The sequence below is a fragment of the Leptonychotes weddellii genome, chromosome 8 (genome assembly GCF_054177405.1).
Source record: "Leptonychotes weddellii isolate Sample4059 chromosome 8, ASM5417740v2, whole genome shotgun sequence".
Taxonomy (NCBI): Eukaryota; Metazoa; Chordata; class Mammalia; order Carnivora; family Phocidae; genus Leptonychotes; species Leptonychotes weddellii.
This window is the reverse complement of record NC_138376.1, coordinates 56,054,734-56,075,806: the sequence shown is the minus strand read 5'-3', so window position 1 is coordinate 56,075,806 and position 21,073 is coordinate 56,054,734. Positions and strand designations below refer to the sequence as shown.

The 21,073-nt window shown below is 35.4% G+C and overlaps 1 protein-coding gene across 2 annotated transcripts in view; it reads right to left on the bottom strand.

Moving 5' to 3' along the window:
* Window positions 1-3,804: 3,804 nt before the first annotated feature.
* MYO6 (myosin VI) overlaps window positions 3,805-21,073 on the bottom strand; it is a 142,565-nt gene continuing 125,296 nt past the window's right edge. Inside the window, exons 28-33 of one of the 2 annotated variants that reach the window (XM_081828566.1) lie at window positions 20,488-20,648; window positions 12,712-12,815; window positions 11,646-11,777; window positions 8,752-8,778; window positions 6,174-6,392; window positions 3,805-5,625 (exon numbers count right to left, since the gene is read on the bottom strand). In XM_081828566.1, the coding sequence (XP_081684692.1) occupies window positions 5,426-5,625; window positions 6,174-6,392; window positions 8,752-8,778; window positions 11,646-11,777; window positions 12,712-12,815; window positions 20,488-20,648 (843 nt within the window). In that variant the 3' untranslated portion in view covers window positions 3,805-5,425. The remainder of the gene's footprint in view (window positions 5,626-6,173; window positions 6,393-8,751; window positions 8,779-11,645; window positions 11,778-12,711; window positions 12,816-20,487; window positions 20,649-21,073) is intronic. The other variant, XM_081828567.1, reaches the window with a different exon arrangement.

The following is a 21,073-nucleotide window of genomic DNA, read 5'->3' as shown; positions in this document are numbered from 1 at the left end:
AAGCACAATATTCATAGATTTATAATAAAATGGATCTGTTTTACCAGCTATTCCCTGGATTTGCTTTATGGATTATGATAAATGATTTTAAGCATGATTTTCATGCTACCAAAAGGTAATAAAATACTCAACATTGACAGCAACATTTTAGCAGTAAAACTTCAAGAATAAAAACAAATGTTTCCTAATAATAGACACAATCTTCCCCACACACACACACCTGGTTACAAATCCTTGAAAATTCACTCCTGTTGGCCTCAGAAATGCATAGCATTCATCCCTACTCCCACCCCAATCCTCCCCTAAAGTGAGGAGCTGTGATATGGGATAAGGACGTCAAACTGCGATACGTTGATCGAGTGCCACAAAGCAAAGAACCGTGGCAGATGTACCCACTCACTTCCATATCCCTGGAACCCAGAGGAAAACATGCTTGTTAGTAGCGGGACAGGCCGACCAAAAGCACATGAAAACAATTCCATCAAGAGAGACAATGAGGGGCGCCTGGGTGGCTCAGTCGGTTAAGCGCCTGCCTTTGTCTCAGGTCATGATCTCAAGCTCCTGGGATCGAGCCCTGGAACAGGCTCCACGCTCAGCAGGGAGTCTGCTTGTCCCTCTCCCCCCCCCCCAACCCCACTCCTACTCTCTCTCAAATAAATAATTTAAAAAATTTAAAAAATAAAAAAGAAATGAAAATCTGACAATGATCACCTCCTCACGACGTGCCCTCCACCCTCCACATTTCAGTTGTGCTCTAACAAGAGCAGGGAATGTTGTTTTTGATGGGGAAGGAGAAATAGGTAAACACTCCATCCTCTGTTAGAAAGGTGCCCCTCTGAAGCAAGGGCCTCTCACTCATTGGATCACCCACATTTTGGATTGGTCTTTTCCAACCAGCTAGAGAAGAGCTGTTGACCCACCTGGATCATGGTAGGTTCCAGATGAGGGGCATGAAGTAGCCTATAGAAACTATGTATATTCAAAGTCTAAGCAAGAAGGCCTCTTCTTTGGATCCCCAGTTTTTACATCCTGTGTCATCTTGTGAACAGACTGGTAAGGGCGCCTGGGGAAAGGTAGCCAAAGTTTGGGTTTTCTCTGATCCAGTCAGTGTGAGTAGTTGCAGGTCACACAGGGTCCTGCTTGTTCCCTGGATGGAAAACCCATAAGAGTTTGGGGCCAAAACAAGGGTGTTCCAGTCACCTGAGTTCCCTTGCCTTTTCCCCCAGTCACCCAGCACAGGGTTTCCAGCTCTGGTGACTGGATGAAGCTCTGGACCCCAGACTTCTCCAACTTATTCCATCTGAGACATGGGGCAACAAGTGCAACGTTTACAACTGTTTTATTTATAACACCCTGTAACTGTATTAAAAGCACAAGATGCAAGAGGAAGTTCTACATAGACAGCATTTATTATTTCTATTTCCAGTACATCATTTTAGGAAAGAATCAGATACACATTTTTTTTAAGGAAATGAGGAAAAATTAAGTAGCAGTTGCAGTTAGATGGGTTTTCAAAAGTGAAAAGAAAATGGCCAATTAATAAGCCTATCTGAGGTCTGAGATTGAGATGATACATAGATACAAATCAGTATTCAAGATTCTCTTTTTAATTGCACATTTTTTTCCTGATTATCTTTTTAAAAATTTCTTGAAAAGTATGACGACTAAACTTACTTCATGTATTAGGTGAGTGATGGGGAAGGAAGAATACATTGACTTGAACTGAACTGAATTGTATTCAATGACCTGGTCCTAACATGGGTAGACTCTACTTCCCAAAGTCTCTCCAACTTGATCCCTCTGTGAGGCTTCTGCACAGAACGTCTCCTTCTTGCTGGCCTTCTCCAGCGTGGCAGTGCCATTTCTACATGCTGAGAACTGGTACACCAGGTCTATCCTGATCCAAGTGTTAAAAACCATAGGTTCTGCTCCTATAGTACATACAATTCATTATAAAACTCAGCTAAGGTCTTGGAGTGCTTTGTCACCTAAAAAGTACCAGTGTTTTTCAACCTGGGGATGTAGAGTCTTCAGAGGCAGACCCACTTCTTTCTCTTCCACCACTACTTTTCTCTTTATTTTTACAGTTGATCCCCTCAACTTGTCCTTATTCTCATTTTTAGAGATCTTCTGCCCTCCCCTCCCTTGTTAGTTTACTTTTATTTCTTCTCAGAGAAATAAAAACTCTCAATACTTGTTATTTCTGGTAATGATACATACAGAAAACATGTCACACCTTCTGAAGATGTGGAATGATGAAGGAGCAACTCTTTGTAAATCGACAGGGGGCTACTCAAAATTTCCTTGTTTTGATTCTTTTTGTTCCACATGATTGAAGCAAAAGCATTTATACCTCTTTCATGGTCTAGAACTAAATTATTTGACCCCTCTCAATCTTTTACCTCCTCTGTAAAAGGAGGTAGATCTACCACTAACATTGTATTAATTGACTGACTGATTCATTCAATAAATATTTATTCTACTTATCCAAGTACTCTTAAGGTACTTCACGTAAAGAAACCAAAGATCTTCATATCTGGATCCCCTGAGAACCATAGTAATAACCTGTGAATGAAAATTTAAAGAAAAAAATTTTTAAATCCAATTTAAAAAGCCCTACAATTAATCCTCATCATTATTCTTGCCTGCGAATTTCTATTCTCTAGCTAAGCTTCCACAAATACCACCTATTTTCTACGTTAAGACTGTATTTTCTTACAGAAGTGTTCACTGTGTTACAGGAAAGAATGACCTATTAAAAAGTCATTATAGGAAGCAGAATGTGAGTTACAATAAAATGTCTCTTGTGTGGGTTTGTACTCCTACATGCATTATTGTATTTTTTCCTCACATAATCCTTTGAGACAGTGCCATCTACTCAACTTTACAACTAAGAAAATTCATTCTTCTCTTGACATATGTGTATTAGAGAAATTTTCTTTCTCTCAGTGAATACCCACAGCTCATAATATATATCTCAAATATGTTAGTGGCATTAGGAATTACATTATAAGTAAATTGAATGTGAAAACATTTTTCCTTCTCATTTTTAATATTTTATGTATGTCTACTTTTGCAAAGTACACACTAAGGAAAGAACATATATTGAGTAAGACAAGCATTAAGAGATTAGTTCTTAATATACAGTATGCTGGTTTAAATTTCAAATTTTAAATCTCAATTAAAATGACATTAAAATAGGAATTTACTTTTGATTCCTGCAGTTTTCACATAACATTTATGGGTTTGATTGTGAATACTGTAAAGCAGCTGCATCAACATCTTTCAGAATACCATTTCTGCTATTTCCCTTAAAGACTGATAGGGTCCTAAATTTTTCCAGCAAAGGGGCCTGTGTGTGTATGTGCATCTGTACAGTATGTAGGTTATCGTGAGTCTATCTGAACTAGGGCAATTCTCCTGGTAGCCAAAATTAACTCAGGAGACTACTTTAAATAGATGAGGTCTAGGACAGCTGTGTGACATAATTAGCAACAAAATGGCTTAAAACTATAATTTTATTATCTACTAAAGACTTGCAATGATGCTTTGCTGCGATAAATGTCTTACAAATTCTTCAAAGCATTTAAGTTCTCTCATTACAATAATTTTAACCTGTTTGATGAGTTTTCCACCTAGTGCCTATATGTATCTAGGAGATATATAAAACCTGAAAACAGCACTGAAGAGACAACTCATTAAAAATCAATTTGGTTATTAAATTTTCAAGGACGTTACTTGCTACTAGTTAAGCTTATCATTCACTATTCTATACAAATAAAAACACCAATTAAAGGCGAGTGATGAGAAGAGAGAATAGGTCATTTATTTGCAGTAACCAGACCTTCTGTCACCAATCACAGGGATCAAATGACCCAAGGGTGGGTGAATCTCTGCAGTAATACAGCCTTCAAAAGATAATCATATTCACATTCTCAATAGCACAGACAGGACCATTTAATTTCTTTAACAGGAGACAATCATTTGCACAGTATCATAATAAATAAATATTTCTGTACTAAGACACATATTATGAGAGAAGCAATTCTGAAAACACTGTGGCTCAAAAAGCACTAATCTAATCAGCTGGGAAATATTTTCCTAACTGAGGTACTCTTTCTAGGAAAAAAAAAATCATTGGAAATCCATTTCAAAGGTTAAGGTCTTTAAAAATCAGGGAGAAAAAGTGCAAAGAATAATTTTATTTTTCTAATTTTATTCTAAAATACAAACAAGACTCATTAGGATTATGTCAACATGACTCCTTGATGTAGCTTTGTCTCCAAATTCCTAACATGAAGTCATAAATATTAGGCTTGAAACTGCTGACATTTGATCAAAACTAACACCACACAAAGAAAAAAAATTACCAGTTACATGAAATAAGCAATTACTTACTAAGTATTGGACTTTTGAATCACAATGCTTATAAAACAGCTCTACAATTACCAAAATCTCAAGGCCAAAAAAGACACTAGGAATTTTTTAAAAACAAAGATGTTTTGCAGCAGAACACTAGTTTAAATCATATGAAACAACTTGGACAAGATTCTGATACAAAAATCGCAATTGAGATGAAACTGAAAGAATATCTGCATTCAGTCCAGTTAAGTCACAGTGTCACCGAAAACCTCTTTCCTTTTCTAAATGAAACAAGTTATCTCAAAACTTTTAAGCATTTAAATGGTCTGAATTTCCTTTATTTGTCCATGGAATAGAAGAAAATATTTTTCTATAGCTATACAATGTGATAGAAAAGAAAAATAAATCTGTGCATGATACTGTACCTTCTTTATCACAGAGTACATCAAATACATTCAGGCTCTTTCTGGAATTCTAGAAGTTCGGGTGAATTGCTTTACTCAAATTAAGACACACCACAAAGGAGGGGGGAAAAATAAAAATGTCCACCTTCAATGCAAATTTCCATGAATTTCTGAAAAAGTAAATTTAAAAGTACACAGCTTTTCAGATCAAAACATCAGTGCCTTGATTATTTTAAGTGCCTTAACTTTTGTAAGAAACTTTAAGCTAAGGTTTCATTATTCCAGCTATATGGTTCTGTGCCATCCTTGCAAAAGCAAGTATTTTGAGTTTTTAAAAAATTTCTTTTCCTAGAGAACAATTATGATGGACTTCAAGGTAGTCTATTGACAAAGAATGAGAAATGTCAGAATCTGTCCAAGTGTTCGCAAGTATTAGAATGAGGAGAAGTTTAAGAGTTACAGCTGGATAGGGAAAATAATGTTTAAGTCCCCAATTCACTACCATCATTGACCTGAAATTAACAAAAAGCCATGATTACTAAAATCTGTTCACTTTGTATAAGTAGTTCTAACATGATCATGGAATGGTTGGATCTCTGGGGCACACACCCTACCTAGAACCACGGCCCGGGTTCCCAGTGCAGGTAAGGCTGCCACATCTACTTTAACAGATTCTGCAGCATGGCCGTTGCATACGTGGGCCTCGCCTGCCTGCTCTCAACTGCACTCTGGAGGTACTGGATGCCTCCACAGCGTTCCCAAATTTCTTCAAACTGTCTTGGCAAAATCTCAGCACCACGCTTTCGAGTCAGGCCTGTCTCTTCCAGATTCAGCTCACACATCTCCATGTCATCCTTACCTGCACAGGGGAGACATCAGAGAATTAGCCATCAATCTCTTCAGAAGCACATATTATAAACTTTATTCCTGAAATAGTTATAGTTATCAATTCTCATAGGTTCAAGAACTTTTAAAACTTTCTTTTCTTCCTTTATGACAGAAATCTGCTTAATAAATTCACCAGAAACAAGTTAAATTTGTCCTTCACCAAGGACCCTTTCAGAAAGTATTAACACTATGTAGTTGATAATACAAGTTAATCAGCCTTAATAAAAATGCTATATTTCTTTAAACAATTATAAATCAACTGATATAATTAAACACCAATGAAAAGGTTCTTAGGACACAGACAAGCTTCTATGTGCTCTACAAGGACATAATTAATGCAAGCGATTTCACATCACAAATAAATTAATCCTCAATTAACTAGAAATGCGATCCAACTGAACTCCATTCCTCCATCCTGAAATTTAATGAATTATTACATTATATATTAGACTGTTTCACTCAGAGGGTTTATAATCCTGTTTTGCTTTATAAGGTTTTTTTCAAGTGAATCATACACACCAGCCACAAGAAGGATGGGTGGCTTGTCAGGATGGAGTTCCATTTGCCGGGCAATCCACGGTCCATCGAAATGGGCATACCACCAGCCTTTTTTCTTATTCTGCGGGTCTTTGTACTGGTCAGCAGGGCGGATGAAAGGGATGCGGAAGAAGCGTTGCTGTCGGTTCATTTCGATCTCCTGCTGCCTGGCAGGAAGCTGAGACGCTGGGTTCTGCTGAGCTATTACAAAGAACAAGGAAAGTTACACCAGCAGCCCAGGGTATAATGAAAACAGCCTTTAATCCTAAAATGCACCACACATTTTTTTAAAAAGAAGAGGATTCCTAATAGTAACTTTAAAACAAAATGTAAGTATTAATTACTTATAAATGAATAAAACTTAGAGTGTGATTTTAGAATTTTCTTTCCCCAAAGATGTTCCTTAACATTGCAACACACACACACTCCGCAACACCAGCTATAAAACAAACAAGCCCAAGCAGATTCCCACAAATGACTGTATCAGTAACCTAAAACTCACATGGCAGGAGAGCAAATTAGTATTATTTGCTAAGATTTATATTTTATCTCCAAAGAGTTCAAAATCAAAGACCACAGGATAACTTTAATGGGACTATTTATGATAAAACAAATGAACAGTAATTTCACAAATGTGAAGAATGTGAAGAATTATAGATATCTATCAATTTAATCACTATTTCTTCAGAAAAATGGAAGACATAAGTTTGCTCTTTTGCCAACTGATTTTGGGATTTAAAATGTCCAGGAGAGATATTTTACTAGTAATAGACAACTTCATGACAACAACAAAAAACTGTAACCAGTAAAAGCATGAACTTCCCCTCAGAGATACTTGCTTATTCTGAAATCAAATTTCTCCTGGAATAAAATCCACTGAAGTAAGTGCAAAGTGTATAATATTTGGTTCTCTTTGTTACAGAAAAGAAAAACCCTTGCTTTTCTGCTAGTACTGGACATTGCACTCATATCAATTTTTCCCCCTTGCTCAGTTTTCATTACCAAACAGGTTTTTATTTTATCTGCAAATATAAACATTTCTCTGGGGCAGTAACTTTACAGCTTCGGCAGCATAATTTTGGGAAGTCTGTTTAATGTGCTTTTTACTCACAACTTTAAAAGTAGACCAACCATTCACTGCAGCTCAATTAAGTATCTCACTGAAGCTCAAGTATGTCAATGAAAAATTACAGAATATGTGTAAGTCAAGAACAGCCACATGGTTTTTATAAGAATTTCCAAATACTGAAAGGATGAAAATACTCTTATTCTCAACTTTTTTACACCAATAGTAGAAGCTTTATAGCAGCTGAATTTATTTCTGTGCAAACCAGAGAAAGCAAAAAGCAGTTAGCAAAGCGGTATATGCCTACAAAAGCATGGAACAGAGGCCCAGTTTTGTTAGTGACTTTAAAAAGCCGCATCACCTTCAGCATGTTAACACAGAAGAGCTTATTTATTCTTTTGTTCCTGTAGTCCCTCCAAACTACTTACAGCTTAGTGTTTCCATTTCAAGTTTTAAAAATTACCTACTTTGCAGAAAATATACTAACCCCAATTTAAGGAACTTTTTTAAAAGGATAAGAAAAAAAAAACCTTCCCTCCATCCTAAGCAGTAGCTTAGAATACCCAGTTGATAGGGAACTTACTATGATACTGATGGCCACTTGTTAAATTAACCTGCTTTTTTCTTTTAAAGTAACAGTCTCCTGTTAACCTTAATATATTGGGTAAAATTAAGAAACTCAAGGGAAAGTTTTTGATAGCCTTTTTTTTTTTTTTTTTTTACTAATGTGAGAACTGAAATCATATTAAGGACGCCTTAATTTCCACAAATATTCATCTGGAAAAGTACAAAGATACAGATGTTGAAAGTCTGAAACTAATAAATGACTCCTTCACATTCTGTTGTGTCATCTTTAACAAGTTTTAAATACGGCCCTATAAATTACTAGAAGCAGTTAAAAAAAATCAGGTCCAACAAGTTGGCAAACAAATACGGTATTATATCCAAATCATTATTGCTCAACTGACTGCAAAGAAAATTTACTGCATACTAAGATGACTCAAATTATCAAAAAATGTGCATCACAGGGTACTATCTATACAAGTAACAGAATAATCTATTAGGAGGCATCCTATTAAACCTGTGTACATTATCACGCAAAACTCAGATCTCTTTGGACAGGAATGTTTATACTGTAACAGTGTTTGAAACCAGCACCTGAAGTTAGTCTTTATTCTAAAAGATCAGCTGCTTATTGAGTTTTGCTACAATGAGAATTGTGTATATTCACAGCGTAAAGTGCCAGTTATTTTTTAAAAAGGGAAGTAATTTCATAAAACAACGTATTAATTTTGTTCTGCAAATATATTTTGGAGTGATCCAAACGAAAGCATCATCTCAAATTAAATATCTTAGCACAGACAAACCAACATTAATGTACTCCAACTCCACTTAAAAATTGTAGCAAAACAGTGTTTAATAGAAGTTAGTACTTTATAAAGTATTTTTAACCCATCTTCCAGTTAGCTCATAAGTTACCACCCATTGACTTACGTGAATTGTTCAAAAATGGTGCAAAATCTGTGAATAAATATTTTATGTTGAAGAAAAGATAAAAATGGCAAAACTTATGTTAAATGAGCATTCTTGTAATTTATAAAGCCTTCTTAATCAATCGAGGTGGTGACTAACAAGTAAACCTCCTGTCCACAGCCAAATACTCTCAGAATTACCTAGAAGTAGATGCTGCTTTCTGATTTTAAAAAGTTAAAAAGAAAAAAGCTATTTTGATTAAGCTTTAGGAAACTGTTTGATGGACATATAAAGAGAACCTAAATTTAAAAATTACATATCAGGGTGCCCGGGTGGCTCAGTAGGTAAGCGACTGCCTTCGGCTCAGGTCACGATCCCAGCGTCCTGGGATGCAGCCCCGTATCAGGTTCCCTGCTCAGCGGGAAGCCTGCTTCTCCCTCGGCCCCTCCCCCTGCTTGTGTTCCCTCTCTCGCTATGTCTCTCTCTGTCAAATAAATAAAATCTTATAAATAAGTAAAAAATAAAAATAAAAATTTATATTTTATTTGTAATTCTGGGACACAGTAATATTCAAACAAAAATCCAACACGATGACTCAGTAACAGACATTCTAGTACCTTCAAAGCATTATTAGAATTTCTGCAGAAATTAAAAACTTCTAAATTCATCAAAAAATAGATGCCTTAGAGAAAAAGTATTGCCATGTTTACATACACTATGTTTTAACTTCTTCAAATTGTCTAAATCTTAAACTCATGCAATTTTTATTTTAGGAACTATGAAATAAAACCACTCTCCAAAGTCAGCCTTAATCAACTAAATATTGTGAGTCCTTACTGAGGAATTTGCCACTGTCCCAAGAATTATTTCTGGGAATCTCTTTCTGTAGTAGATGTGAGGAGAGCGTGCTCACCCAGTATAGCACACAGGAGGAGGGACCGAGGCTCTCCACGCCCAGTTACAAGACTTAACCATGATTTGTCAATGTATTACTCTTAAATAATACCTAGTTATGTTTTTGTTAATCATAAGTTGTCATTTTATTTTCCCAAATTAAGGAATTCTAATCCTTCTAAATAATTATTAAACTAAAGAGTAGTTCCTTTTACAGGTTGATTAGCTGCCCCATTAGGAAACTACCTAAGCACAGAATTTTCTCAACTGACTGTTACGCATCTTGATGCACTTCACCTTTCCTTTAAACTGTACTTCTGTGTCAGAATGTATTTTACATGGGGAAAAAAATAAAGAAAAAAAATAAAAACAATAAGTGCTTTTCAGAGCAGAAGTTACATTTTATCCTGAAATTTGCCCGTAATCAAATTCTTTGAAGGCTACATACGTGTGGTGTGTGTTCACATAAAATTCCTAAATTTCTTCATATATACCTAGATGGCGGACTCTTGGGGAATTTTCTTCATCTACTCTTTTGTTCTTCCAAATAGTATATTATGAATCGAAACAGTGTAAGAACAAAGTAAGCAAGGTAAAGCTGGGTGAGTACAGTACCAAAGTTTGGTTTAAAAACACAAGAAATATTTGTGTGTTCATTAAAAATGTATGTGCCATGTATTACAACATTACTTTTCTTGTTTTAAGAAGTGCAATCATTCAGATGTATAAATTTGGGGGGAAAAAAAACATGATGAAAGCCTTTCAGCTAAAGGCCATAATTGGAACACTACAGTTAAAAAGGTTATAGCTAGAAGGAATAGCCCATTGCCATTTTTACAAAACAAAGGTAACTGGCTAGAAACTTGGTACAGTGAACTGCTAATGGAATCATCTTGTTATCTTTAATTCCCAGGGATAAATTTATAAATTGGAGAAGAGAGCGGTGGTCACAAGAATATCAATGTTTAGAGGGCCTTCCACTTGCCATTTCCTAGTTCTGGGTAATCTCTCATTGCCCTTCCAGAGCATTATACTCTGAATGATGACACCTCCTGAGCAATCGCTAGCAGTAACATCTCTCTTATTAACAGTATTTCCTTTGCTCAATCTATTCTTTACAACAACCTGGAAGTACTAAAATTCTACCATTTTATTGATTTTAATCAAGCATTGTTTTTATTTGCCAGGAAGGTAGTAAGGAGAGCTCATTTTCTATGTCACTTGGGTCATGTATTGCTAACTATACTATCAAGTGCTGGGAATATACTTTTTAAATAAAGACATTAAACATGTTGTCACCTTGATGTTGACCACAATTAAGCTAATATACTGTGCCAGTTTGAAAGTAGCAAATTGAACAAATGAAATTCCAATTATTATTTTAAGACTGAAATTACAACTCATATATCACAGGTATCCTCAATTAGTGTTAAAGCTAGTGCATACTCTACTAGGTTAGGTCTATCCTTCTCTACTTTCCAATTTCAAGTACACAACTTTGTCTTTTGCATACATAACAAAGTAACAAAATTTATTTTTTGAATCTCAGTCAAAAAATCAAACCCTGGTACAGGCAAAACTGGTCTAAACCAAGTTACTATTTCTCACTCTTCTATTTTGACAAGATTGTAAAATAATGTTTGCAGCAAACGTTCTTTTTTATTTCACAGTTTTCTTTACATTTCCACATGTAATCATTCTATATGTGTATATATGTATATGTGGAAAAAATACATATTTACATTACTGCACAACTTCTTCAGTATAGATAAGAATATTCTTATCTCCAAAATTTATCTTAACTAAATTCAAATACTTCTTAATAAATATGACTTTAAAGACATAATAATATAAATAATGCCATGAAAGATAAGCCATTGTGGTTTTATTAGGCTCAATAGATCACAGCTGCATGGTAAGAGAAAATTTGTATTGTACATTTTACCCAAATGTCTTATGTATAGTTACATACATTATATATAAATACTCTGGAACATTTAAAAGTACAGATTTGTTTTTACCATAATCGGTAACAGATTTTGGAGCACGTTGCTCTGTTTCAGTATTTCTCTTCTTATTCTTTGATTTCCACGCATGATACACTTTTAGTCTCCTGTGAAATTCTTCTCTGCAAGCTGCCAGGAGCTCAATATCTATGGATTATACAGAAAGAGCCCCCCCCCGCCAAAAAAGGAATTAGCATCCTAATTTAATTGTCTAACATTACTCTATGACATAATCATATATATTATACATATAATAAATTTTTTGTTTTTAAATAGTACAAAATCAAAAGTAAGCACATTATTGATTAAAATGAGCATTTTATGGTAATATTATCTTTTACATTTACAGAGCATTTTCTTATGCATTATTACTGTATCATTTGTTCCACACAAGAACCCTGGGCTAAAGAGGTCTTTTATAGGTGAACCTGAATCAGAGAGGGTAAATCACTTGTCCAAGGTCAGAGGCCATAAAAATAGAGTAAGAAGTCACTGTGCTCAAATGCAAGCTAGATTTACATGCAACAGATTTTTTATGTTTGTAATTATGTGGATAACCTCAGTGAGGAGGGAGAGAACATAGCAAGTTCTACACAATTATGGCACATTAGTTCCTAGGCATAACATCCCAAACTCAAACACTATGATTTAAACAAGAACACAATTATGTGGAATCATCTGGATATAGCATTTACTGTTCTGTTGGAAGAAAAATAGCTTTAAAAAGAAAGGACTGCATTGCCATTTTTTACTTTGCATACATAGGTCAAGATTCTGATATATTGGTATTTAACTATTATGAATAACATTAGAAGGGTCAGTCATTAACATGGCCCACACCATAATTTCTCCATGCTTTTCCTCTCCCACATAGATAAGAGACAGGCAAAATGAATTTAATAAGTATGCCTTTCCTTTAGGTTTGTGAGTAAACTACATCTTCATTTCAAGGTGAGAATAACAAAGAGAATGGCTTAATTTATATGCCAAAAAAGAAAAAAATTACACCCCAATCTAGGTATTTCTTTATTACCTGTCAGCCACAGAGCCTTCCCATTTCTCATCTTCTCCATACACTTACCACAAGAAGTATTGATGGTATCACGTAGTTCTGCATATTTCCATTTACTGAGATCATATTTCTTGGTACCAGCAGCTGCCTTGGTGGCTTGTACAGCAGGACCTCTGTAATTATTATATATTTTTGCATGTTTAAACTAGAAACATGAATGAAATGTTGACTAAAAGCGCAAGAAAGTGAATCTAAGTTTGAGAAATGGAAATAACTACTAGAAAAACATATAATAATTTTTGTATCTTTGACAGAGGAGATTAAGAATGGTATATACTATAGGATTCCTAGGTAAATTAAAATTTTCCAGTGTACCATTTAATAGCCATATTATGTTTTCAATCAGAACTTCTAAAGTTAAAAAATACATTTATATATATTCCTCAAAATCAAAAAGGAAATCCTCTTGATTTCTCGAAAAATCATGAGAAGCATTAAGGGTTTATGAGCCATAAGGCCACACAATGCAATCACCTATGGATTACTGAAGCTACAGAGAGCCAAGCCCCAGCCAAAGCTACTGGCTCAGAACCTCCCTGGATGTTTGCAGGGTCAACAGGTGAGTAGACAAACTGCAATCCCTTGCCTTCATCATTAACGATGGGCTAAAAGAACAGCCAGATTCTGGAAGCCCCTTTGCATCACTATTAAATAGAACACTTAGGAAAGTTCTGTAAGGAAATAAAACCATGCTCTCATATTCAGTGAGTAATATGACAACTAGTAAATTATGGAAGCAGCCGAAGTATCCATCAATAGATGAATGGATAAAGAAGATATGGTGTATATATGCAATGGAATATTATTCACCCATTAAAAAGAATGAGATCTTGCCATTTAGAATAAGAGGGATGGAGCTAGAGTGTATAATACTAAGTGAAGTCAGTCAAAGAAAGACAAATACCATATGATCTCACTCATACGAGGAATTTAAGAAACAAAACAAATGAGCAAAGGGGAAAAAAAGGACAACCAAGAAACTGACTCTTAACTATAGACAACAAAGTGATGGTTACCAGAGGAGAGATGGGTGGGAGGATGGGTGAAATAGGTGACGGGGATTAAAGAGTACACTTATGATAAAGAAAAATAAAATAAAAATGAGTAGACAAGACTCAGAGCAGTGAAATAAAGATCATGCCCAAGGTCCCACACTGCTAGTAAATGGTGGCACCTGGGATTGAAACCCAGATGGTTCTGACTCTAAAGCCCTGGTCTTAGTCATGACTCTACCTTCCTTTATTTGCTTTATTCATTCTACAGACATTAATGAGCACCCACTTAGGCCAGCCCGTCAACTGTGCTAGGAGCTACTGACACAGAGTTGTGTAAGCTAAAAAATAATACTAATTAATCAATTAATTAAAGGAAGAGATTTTAGGTCATGAGGCAGATAAGAGATTTCAAAGGGCACAAGTATAGTAGGAACACTGAAATGGGGAAAGAAGAAATAAATGAGATAGATATAAATGTAAAATAATTAAAAAATAAAATGGGATAAATTCAACTTTTTCATAGCAGTGCTACTGTTTGGGCTTACAACTTGTTTCTATATACATAATTTGAAATAATTATTCAGAAAATATGGAAACAACTTCTTTTCTGTAATAATAAACATTATTTTTCAGCAAAAGATGACTCCTGTCACACAGCAGACACTTAGAATAAGCTGCAAGTAAGATCAATGTAACAAAGGAAGAATTTAAACACATCACATTTCAAGATATAAAAAGAAAGATGGCACAAATATGAAAAGAACTAAATTTTAAAGAACTAAAATAATTGCTTCTCAGGTATCACACAAAGAATTTTACCTTTATCATCTGCTACTTAGAAAATATTTCCTCTTAAAAAGAGGGATGATCAAGGTAAAATACCTGAAAATGAGGTCATATTTTCTCATTATTTCACATTCTGAAAGATAACAGCAATCTTGGCAGTCAAGACATAGACACTTAATGAGAAATGGTATGTGAAAATATGTATACTTCTTCCTGAAATAAAGGAAATTATTCCTCCATGTTAAGCTTGGCAATGAAATAAATAAGGTACTTTGCCTCTTTAAAAGGCCTATTATGCTTTCATTTTAGAGAATAAAAAATAGCACACTTCAATCTATATACTTAACAATGGTTAGACATGATGATTGTCAGTAACATATAAGCCTAGCTGAAGAATAATGGGCGGCCAGTTAGTTCTTCCTGCATTTTTATGGCTCAAATCTGTTTTAGATTTATTGCAGAATCTATCCTTTTCATAAGCTGTGTGACTGGCAATTTTCCATGTAGCTTTTTCCTCTTAATTGCTTTGCTCAGAAAGAGCCAGCTGTGTGTCAGCAAGGTCTCTCTATTACCCTTAGCAATAAATTATGTTTTAACATTTATTCAAATATTCTTTTTTACTCTTCTACATCCCTAAACCGCCATTCAGTAAACTAACAAAAAAATTCTCTTCTTCCTAGCTCCTCTAAGAGTCTTTTCTAGGAGAGCAGCTGAAAATTATTATGGGTTTTTGTTATTTTCTTTTGAAAGACAGTAAATTTACATAATGTACGGTTTTATAGATTGTCAGAATATACATGAAGTGCCAGCATACATAAAGGTATATTTTGATACTTTAAAAAAATAACATTGAATTCAAATTATTATTGCTTAAAATATGGTTTAATATTACTAACTTTTCATTCATATTACATCAAACAAAATACATCTGCTAAAAAACATATTCAGCATCCTAAATACACAAATGAAATGCATTTAAAATGCTTTTCCCCAATCTCTGGAATTATTAAAATAGTAAAATAAAGGTATAATTTACTGACTATTTAGGTTTGTTATAAAGACAATCATGTAAATGATATACTAGGTAGTAGAAAAACTGACTTCTGATTTTTAAATAAAGTATTAATTTTAAGACTTCCAATTAACTCGAACTTCAAAATTGACAGTTAAAATGTTACTGATTCGTATCCACTTGTAAGGGACCAGATCCTGCTAGGCAGTCATATTCTCTGGTGGCTCAATTTTTACATCAGTGGTTTTTAAACCATGTGCTATGGGGAGGAGGCCCTCGGAAGCCACACCCTTTCTCTGCTTCCCCTTCAATTAGAAACTAGGCACAGAGTTTCCCAGCTGGCATGGGGGTGCGGGCGGGAGGGGGAGAGGCAACACCACCTCCACAGAGAGTTTCAAAAACATCTATTTTGTTTGAGAGGAAAGGTTCCTCTACTGAGACTGAGCTGGTGAGGCCAGTGATAAACATGGCAATGCTACCAACAAGGAAGAGTCCCATCCAAAATGCCAATGGTCTCCCCATTGAGCAGCACCAATTTACAACACTTTTTTATCTTTTTCTGTTAACGGTGGTACGAGGGTGAAGTGACATTTCTTGTACAGAAAATTTACATGGAAGGAATAGACTATTCATACAACAGGTTCTGGTCCAAATAATGAAGAGTGATTTAAAAGCATGATTTTGAGGTGACACTTATTTCCCCAAATTCCACTACACTAACCTACTCAGAAATTCTGACATTTCTTTCTCCATTTGTTCCCTATAAGAAAAATGACAATACAGCACAGTCATATATATAAAAGACAACTATGTTAAGTTACCAAAAGATCTAAAACTATAATTAAAAATGTATCTTTTCAATAGGATTGATTTATTAACCATTCACTATCATTTTACTTTGTAAAAGTTAATCATAATATACTTTTCAACATGGTATATAATCATAAAGTACAGCAAATTTTTGTTTAAATACAGCTTGAACTCCATTTAATTCTATTATCACCCTACCTCAAGTTTTTTTGTTTTTTTTTTTTGAGATGATTTATTTGAGAGAGAGAGTGCATGTGCATGCGTGAGTGGGGAGAGGGGCAGAGGGAGAGGCAGAGTATCAAGCACACTCCCCGCTGAGCACGGAGCCCAACTCGGGGCTTGACCTGATCTCAGGAGCCTGAGATCATGACCTGAGCCAAGATCAAGAGTTGGACACTTAACCGACTGGGAGCCGCCCAGGCGCCCCCTTCATTATCACCCTACCTCAAGGTTTCTATCTTAGTATCCAAGAGCATCTGTTTCTACCATCTCTTTCTCCTAAACCTTCCTCCATTTTTTCCCACAGCAGATTTTAAAGGGAATTCACGACCTTTCTAAGCTCTACGTTGTGGTCTGCTGATCATATAGAGATTTCCCTGTATGCCCCAACACTACCCTGGAAGGCAATCTCTACTGATTCAGCATCTCACTTGACCCTGTGTCATTGCTCTAGGAGCTGCATCAAACAGACTAGACAGAAATGGTTCCGGCACCCAGGTGCTTTTTTCCTACCTTCCCAAACTATATGCAAATGATCACAATTTCACCTTAGGTGCACTGGTTGTAGGGCTGATTTAATTCAAGCTCAAATGGTAACTATAAAGCTATTGTTCTAATGGAGGGAAATAGCACCCAGAGATGTTTTCAAAACTTTTGGTGCCCTGTGGCGACAATGCTGTGGGGGGAGTGCACTGCTGGCATCTGAGAAGCGGAGGGGTCAGGGGTGCCACAAGGAACAAGTGCCCTGGGTCCCATATGACATTAACATGTCCACTAGACAGAGGTGAAACACACTTATCCACATACATACAGTTTTACATGTAAACAAACTTTTACATGTAAAGAGCCTTTTCTTTTTGGCATGGTTTTAATATTCACAGAGTTTTTCCAGGAATGCAACTATTGTAGGGAGAGAAGATTGTACTTAAAACTCTGTTTAGAACTTTACAAAGTACTGTTCCCAATTTCATGGCATTCAATTGACCAATATAACATTCTTATATCAATTTGCATTTATAACTGTCACATTTATGGTGATGCTATGTATGAATAAAAATATCTCAGTATTTGATTGTTTTCCTGTAGCTGTGAGCAAGCACTTTCATATTAAAATAAATATATTTTTATTATAAATTACTGCCCTTTCATTTCTCTTTTACATGTAATGTTTGGAGAGAATTATCTATGCAGGTTGCATAACTTATAAAACAATTGTCATTGGTATTAGGTTCTGACAAAGTTGAGAACCATGATTATAAAGGTTACAGTCGGGGTCCTAAAGTGTTAAAATTCAGATTTTATATATATTCCAGAATTTTATATATATAGTATATATATATATATATAAAGTATATGCAAAAAAAACCCCACAAAAATTTACTTCAATGAGGAAACTATTTCTCCTAAAAAGTAACCACAACCTGTTAAAGAAAAAAAAAAGGTTATAGGACTCTAAACCAAATTTTGAAAAGAGAAATGACATACGGTGTCATTTTGGGTCTTGCTCCATTGATGCTGTGAAAAATAATATATTTTAGTTAATATCATTAAGTAATTCTGAATCATGAAAAATTTGGATTGTGGCAAATTTGTGTTTCAATGACTTAAAATTTTAATGTTTGAAATTTTCCTTAAAAATTACGAGAAAAGCATAAATTAAAGGCATTCAATGAAAATTAAAGAGCAAATTTATTACATCTAGATTAGAAAATTCATACACTATGAAGTATGCTTGTTTTTAACAGAATCTGAATATTATTTCATAATTTTGGGTAATGTGAAATCACTTTGCATCAAGGATCATATGTGTAATTAGTTAAGATCATATTTTAAAAATATATGTAGAAAACAATTCTTACTTAGAAGTTACTGGACGGAAATCCGAGCTGGAAAAGTAACTTGGAAATTGTTTAATACAGCAGAATCCATTTACATATATTTTTTAATGCATCACAGAACCCAAGAATGACATTTTCACGCTATATATTAAGAACAGTATTACTTAAGAGAGTTCTTACAAATTTGTCAGAAATAATTCAGTGCTAACAAAGGTAAAATAAACATTCAAAAACATTTACTTGTAGCCCATGGAGTAAAATTAAATGATCAAACATGGAAAATATGTATAGAACATCATCTGTAATGAAGTGTTAATGCTTGTAGTACAAAGTATAAAATAACCCAGGAGGTTCTGAAGGGTAGGAACTCATGAGGACATGAGGGTCAGGGAAAGCTTTCCTGGAAAGGGCTGCCAAAAAGGACTTAAAGGGGCATTCCACAGAGGAGGGGACCACAACCCAGGAGCTGTCTCACAGGCAAACTAAAACTAACTCTTCTGCCATTCAAGTCATAACTGCTTGAATATCTCCTAATTACTTAGCAGTGGAACCATTACATAGTTAATTCTGCTTAACTTAAATCACAGGTAACTTGTCATTTATGTTAAAGGTACTGAATGATCCACTCTTTCTCTGAGAGACCACTCACCCTTGGAAGATGGGAAGGAGTCCACATGAGTCAGTATCTTATACATATTATATGGAATGGCACTGGGTATAGTTTAATATTTCCAACGTTTAAATGTAAAGCGTGGTTGACCATGAATACCAATACTGACTCCAATAATGAGTCCCTTAGAAATGAACTTCATGAAGCCCCCTTGGGTCAACTGCAATGCTTCCTCACGCACATTAGGGAGAGCAGCTGTAAGAGCTTGGTTTATTTAGGAGACTGGCCCAGCTACTACTCAGTTACACACAAAGGCGCCCAGCCATTCCAACATAACCCAGGTGGAAGGAACGGAAGAGCAGCTGAGCTGAGTCTGCAGTTACAAGAGCCACAGCCCAGAGAAAATATTTTTTTAATTACAGTGAAATGTTAACAAAGAGCTCAAATATTGGACTCAAACCCAAGAGCTTAATAATTATTATAATACTTTGTGTTTGATAGGCCTATTCAGTTTATTTAAATATAATATACTTTCATATACAGTTCAGATCCTAGAGCTCCCCAATGTAATCACTTCCTAGAAAAAGCATGAAGACAACTTAATAAACCCTTTCCATCCCTTTGTTTTAGCAAAATAAAATCTAATCACTGCCTTGCCATGTCAACCAAGTTTTTTCCTTTCATGAGGAAATAGCAACACCTAGTGGTTACACTTTAATTATATTTTGTTATAAATAATGCTCTGACATTCTGAAAAACATGGTTACATAAATCTATGTGCCTCTCAAAATATATACACAACATATATGCCTATATACAAAGGAACCCCACAAACTAGTTTCGCTGTTTTTACTAATAATCAAAACAATGCATGTTTCTACATTCTAAATTTTAAAAAATGCATCTGTTATATTAAGACCTTCCTGCAACTTTTATCAAGAACATCCATACTTCTCCACACTCCAATAACATTCAATATTTAGAGATAATCTGGAAACCTGGGGAGCTAAAACATTTCAATATGATAAACCTTCCTTCTTGGGAAGGGAAATCTATTGTGAAACATGATGTGCATGTGTGTGAAATTTTTCCTCATCCATGTTAGGGTGTATGATATATTTTTAAAAATTGCTTTAGGAAAATAATAAATCCCAACCTCAAATATATTAAACTGGATTATAATATACTCACTGATTTCTGTGCCAGTATTTAATGGCAGGTATTTACAAATTAGATGTCCACTTTTTATATAATACTTGACAATTTCGGAGTAAAAGTGGAGATGTTCATGAAATGAAATATCAGTTATATTTTTCAATAGTTCCACAATTTGATGAAATCATCTGTTTCATTTGCTTGGGTATAAAGGTGGATACAAATAATTTTTAAATGATTTTACTTAAAATAGATCTAGGATCTAAGGAATATGATTTTCTCCCAGGCCCTTCGCACAGAAATGAGAAGCAGGGAGGGAAAGCGCACAGAGGTGCCACGCCCCACCCAGGGTCCCAGTACCTCCGGAGGGCCAGGTCGGCCTGGGCCTCGTCGCTGATGAGCTCAGCTTCGCTCCGGGCTATCCGCAGGGCCAGCTCGCGGTCCCGGCGCTCCTGCTCCAGAACCGCCTGCTGCTGGCACTCCTCCTCCCGCTGTCGGGCCAGCTGCTCCTCCACTTCAGCCTGCCAGCGACACAAAGCTCTCTCCACTTGTTTACGTGATCCACACCACCTAAGGCTGCTCTGTTCCACCCACGTTCTTTACTAAGGATACAGATTGTTTAACCAGAAATCTCTCCAGTCTCCATTCTCTTCTAGATTTTGATTAATGCTTCCTCTCTTTCTCAAATCCAAGAGAAGGCAGAGGAACCATTCTATCACCAGGAGTACCCCAAATACCGTATGAGAACCCCAGGTATCACACTCACACCAACAGCTAGACAGCAGATGTCAGGGATTTAAAGGATGGTTGCGCTCAGGATGAATTATGAAAGCCAAGACAAACAGAAACTCAAATACATGATCAATTATTCTCAGACATGGACTTTTAAAAAAAATGGGGGCAGGGAGAATATCTTAATCCTAACTTACTGATGCTAGTATCTACA